The sequence below is a fragment of the Cryptomeria japonica genome, chromosome 11, assembly GCF_030272615.1.
Source record: "Cryptomeria japonica chromosome 11, Sugi_1.0, whole genome shotgun sequence".
In the NCBI taxonomy this organism is placed as follows: domain Eukaryota; kingdom Viridiplantae; phylum Streptophyta; class Pinopsida; order Cupressales; family Cupressaceae; genus Cryptomeria; species Cryptomeria japonica.
The window spans coordinates 637,967,164-637,972,176 of record NC_081415.1 but is presented as its reverse complement, the minus strand read 5'-3'; the positions used below and the strand labels follow the sequence as shown (position 1 = coordinate 637,972,176).

At 38.5% G+C, this 5,013-nt stretch overlaps 1 protein-coding gene across 1 annotated transcript; it reads right to left on the bottom strand.

Moving 5' to 3' along the window:
• Positions 1-394: 394 nt before the first annotated feature.
• On the bottom strand, positions 395-3,915 carry LOC131063118 (LRR receptor-like serine/threonine-protein kinase FLS2). The gene is made up of 2 exons (XM_057996885.2): positions 1,218-3,915; positions 395-902 (listed from the first exon to the last, which is right to left on the bottom strand). Exons 1-2 carry the CDS (start codon positions 3,850-3,852, stop codon positions 463-465), a joined length of 3,075 nt encoding a protein of 1,024 aa, XP_057852868.2. The 5' UTR covers positions 3,853-3,915; the 3' UTR covers positions 395-462.
• Positions 3,916-5,013: the final 1,098 nt, after the last annotated feature.

Below are 5,013 nucleotides of genomic sequence, written 5' to 3'. Positions count from 1 at the left end.
TCGAATCCATAAATTAGAATCACATCATATAGTACATTAACATTTTAACCTAATTAAGAGATGCAATATGAATTTAACATAAGTCAAGTTAGTTAGGTTAAGCATATATGCATGTTATAGGCATTCCAAATATATATTGAAAAAAATACTTTTCATTTTTAGTGAAATTTTAATGCTAAATCCATCATGAGACACCTTCACCTACTTGTACATAAAAAGGTTTGCAAGAGATGGAGATTATGGCTAGATAAAAAATATAATCCAAAGCTGAAGTGCTTATAACTAACATGCATACATCTATATTTCTTAGATTAAAGATTGGACAATTCTTGTAAACTCCATTTGCATATCTTTAGTAGTAAAAAAAATGTATTTTGATATTATCCACATAAAATCTAATTGATAGTTTAAGGAAAATACAAATTACATTTTATGAACTTATATTTTGAAACAACATTATTTTCATTTGGAGGAGCTTGTAGTATCTGTAGAATTTGAGTTATCGACAATAGTTAATAATGCTTGAATGTTTGGTAAGTTGTAATGATTATGATGAATTGTGTGTGACATCTCTACTAGTATGCTTTCCACTTGTTGCATGCTTGGTCGACTGTTGGAAATTTGATTAGCACACCACAAACCAAGTTGTAGAAGACCTTCTAGTGTTGATAGTTTGAGTGCTTCTTGACCTTCTTCATCTCTATCATGCATATCATCTAAGAAAATGCCTTGAATGCAACTTTCTAATATACTTGGAAATGTTGTTGAAACCCATTGAGACAAAGTTAATCCATTAGTAAACATATCATCTGTTGGTTGTTTTTGTGTAAGCACCTCCAACATTAGAATTCCATAACTAAACACATCTCCTTTTGTCGAAATCTCTCCCCCAAATCCATATTCTGCACAAGCAAACTCTTATAATAAACAATTTAAAAAGATTAATCCCTACAAATATGAAAAACAAATTATAGTATAAATTATTTAAACATTATATAACAAAACAGAAAAACTTCTTATTTATTTTCATAATTTTAAATACTTTTAAATATTGAACTTTTTAATATGTATTAGAATTATAAAGATATTCAATTTAAAATCATTAAATCATATCATCTATAAAAAAAAATTAAATTTATTGGCCACAATAACTATATTACACTTATTGTCTTGAATATATGATTTTTTTTTTAAATGATAGAAACTTATTGACTGACCTGGCGGGATGTAGCCCACGGTTCCTTTCAGTGCGGACGTTGTGCTGGCCGAGTCGTCAGTTGGACTGAAGAGCCGAGCGATTCCGAAATCTGCCACGTGAGCAGTCATGTCCTCGTCCAACAGCACATTCTGCGGTTTCAAATCACAGTGCACGATTTGAGGTGAACAGTCGTGATGCAAGTAACGCAGAGCGTGCGCCACGTCACACAAAATACTCAACCGTCTCTGCAAACTCAGCCGTTGGTCACCTTGCAAATGCCGATCCAGGCTTCCGTTGGCCATCAATGGCAGCACCAGAGCCTTGAAGTCCATTGAAGAGCACGCCGTTATTATCTTTAGCAGATTCCGGTGCCGGACTTTCCCCAGGGTCTTGCATTCTCTGATGAAGCTTCTCTCTGCCCTTTCAGAATTGGAAACCTTGAACACCTTTATGGCCACGCTCTCCCCGCTCGATAGAACGCCTCTGTAAACAGAGCCGTATCTGCCTGCACCGATTAAGTTATTGGGGCTGTAGTCTCCGGTTACTCTCTTCAGTTCTTCCATCGAAATCCTCAAATTGCCTGCTGTTTTTACGGAAGTGGTTTGAAATCGCCTTTTCGGATAGCAGTACCATATTATCCAGAGCGTAACCCCTGTGAAAATTAGTGCTCCAACAACACCTACTGGTGCACCGATCAGTATTGCCTTGTTTATATTCTGGTGTTTGTATGTAGTGGATGAACAGGCTGGTAATCCCGAACAATTACCGCACAGTCCTGGATTTCCAAGAAAGGATGTCCTGTTCATCTTCTTGACTGGGCCTGTACAGGGGACTTCACCTCTGAAATTATTATACGACAAGTCCAAGATTTCAAGCATTCCAAGCCTGGAGATGGAGGAAGGAACCGGGCCTGTAATATTGTTGTGAGACAAATCCAGTTCTTCAATGATTGATAGTTTCTGGCCAATCGCTGATGGAAGGACGCCCTCTAGGTGATTGTGAGAGAGATTCAGGTACTGCAAACCTACTAAGCCTGTAATTTGGGCAGGGATACCCCCGGACAGCTTATTCATTGACAGATCTACAACCTGTATCATTTGCATTCCTCCCATACCAGGAGGAATGGGCCCTGTCAATGCGTTGCTTGATAAATCTAAAAAGGCGTTCAAATTCCGGAGATTTGCAATTTCTGAAGGGATAGTGCCAGAGAAATTGTTGCAACAGAGCTGGAGATCCTCGAGAAGCATACACTGTGCAATTTCTGGAGGTATCCTCCCGTCAAGTCCGTTGATGCTCAAGTTCAGGGTTCTGAGGTTGTTGAGATTGCCTATGCTCTCCGGGATCGTCCCGGACAACATATTGTCATTGAGATAAAGGTATTCAAGGCTTTGATTTAAAAACTGGATTTCTGCAGGAATGCTTCCCTGCAATTTATTTCGACTGAGATCTAAGAAAACTAGATTAAGAAGATTTGAGATCTCGGAAGGGATGGTTCCTTCAAGGGAATTAGTGCCCATGCATAGCTGTATCATGGAGGAAAGATTACCGATTCCTTTGGGTATGCTACCGCTAATATTGTTCATTTCTATGTTAAGGAAATAAAGAGTAGCGGAAAGCTTACTGAATATTGCTGCAGGCAAAGTACCCGTGAGATGACACTGGGAGACATCAAGCTTTTGCAATTTTGAACAGTTGGAAAGCGCTTTCAGTATCGGCATCGGTCCAGAAGTTGTACCGCTCACAAATTCGTTCGAGCCTATGTCGAGGACCGTGAGCCTTGAAAGCTGCCCCAATGCATCCGGAATAATTCCACCTAATTTGTTAAACGCGAGCTCCACATGTGAAACACGGGAGCAATTTCCCAGTGATTTTGGGACGCCGCCGGAGAGACTATTCCCGTTCAGAAATAGCCAGTCCAAGTGAGGTAGCCGGGCTCCAATATCTTCAGGTATCTGACCAGAAAATCCGTTGAAGTTCAATGACAGGTTCCGTAACGCTGTCCAGTTGACGAGACAAAGCGGCAATGAGCCCGTCAGATAATTATTTTCAAGATTGATGAACACCAGACGAGAGAGCATTCCCATTTTTCGAGCAAGCGTTCCAGTCAGCTGGTTTTCGGAAAGATCTATCTTTCGCAGCATAGAACAATTTCCCAGCTCCTCAGGAATGCTGCCGCTGTGATTGTTGCCGTAGGAGGACAGAATTGCCAGTCTGCCCAAATGGCCAAACTCGGACGGAATGCTTCCCGTCAGATTGTTTTTGGATAAGTGCAGTTCCTTTAGTTTCCGCAGGCGACTGAGTGCCGGGGGAATATGGCCGCTAAAACTGTTGTGGGAGAGGTCGAGCAATCGAAGGGATGATAGATTAGCGATCTCAGGGGGTATAAAACCTCCTAAGCTGAGATTTCTGAGATCGATTGCAATAACAACCATCCGCTGAGTGAAAGAGCGGCATTCTACACCCGTCCAGTTGCAGAAATGACGGGAGGTCCCGTTCCAGCTCTGTAAAACCGAAGAAGGATCGTGTGTTACTGCAAGTCTGAGTGCCATGAGAGAAGCCACTGTATTATCATCAGCTTGTCCTGCTGAGACATCTTGCGGTGCTAACATAAGTAAAACATATTGCAGAAACAGGAACATGACAAAGCAAGCCATGCTTAGTCTGAAGCCCACATTTACTTCACAACTCCACAAATCTTACCTCTGGGAATAAAAGCCCTCTCGCAGCAAGTGAATGTCTCTTTCCTCTATCTTGATTACATTAAATGTTTCTTTCCTCGGACTTACGAACAGAAACTCATTAAATTAGTTGTTTTGAGTTTCAAGTAAAGGGCCCTTTTGTTTAATAACCCTTTTTTTTTCCATAACTCTTCAATCATCACTATGAAAATCATACTCCAATGTAATGATTTTATCGGATTTAAAATATGCAAATTCTATCCATATTGACTCGACAATCAATTTAGGTATGAAAACTTTCGGACTAATAGTACAATAATGATTCCAGTGGTCTTATATTTCATTGCGACCTTCCATTTAGAAATCATTGTCGAAAAGAATTTTGTGGTAAGGGACGAAGTGCGAATGGAATTATGAAATATGGACAATCGCAGGCCCCATTACGACGAGAGCTTAAAATGCGTTTTCTTCATTTAACGCGTACTCCACTTTCGTGAATCATTTTACGGAAACAGTTACAAAATAATTATGGACATTGTTTAATCACGGAGTCATTTATTTTTCATACAAAATAATATTATATTTGATTAAAAAAATAAAATCTGTAAATCATAACAGATTTTATATGATTTTTACTACTTCAATTTTCTTAATCTGTTATCTTAATACTGTTTTACTACAGAAACTCTATTGAAAAACAATTGTATTATATAAATTTATGTTTTTACTATTGTACTGTTTTGTATGGAGAATAGCCATTGGATATATTTTGATGCAATATATTTATTAGGCTGAAGGTGTTGCATTATTTGAGTTAGATGGACTGACTTTGTAGATGAACAGTTTGTAGTTTCAGAGAAGCATGCAAGACAATCTAAAGTCTAGTCACTAATGGATTTTTGCTACTTTTTAGTGTTCAATTTTTGTCATTTTATGTTTCTCAACTTTTATTTTTTGTTTTGTGCTTTCTCGTCGCGGGTTTCTATGATTGACAAGTAGCCGTCAGAATCATTTTCCTCCCATTTTTTATTTCATTTCGCTTTCTTGATTTTTAATTTGTGTAGGGTTTGTAATAGTTACATCTAAATTTTGACCATTTCATCATGTACACTCTTTGACTTGTTTCATTATAGGTTA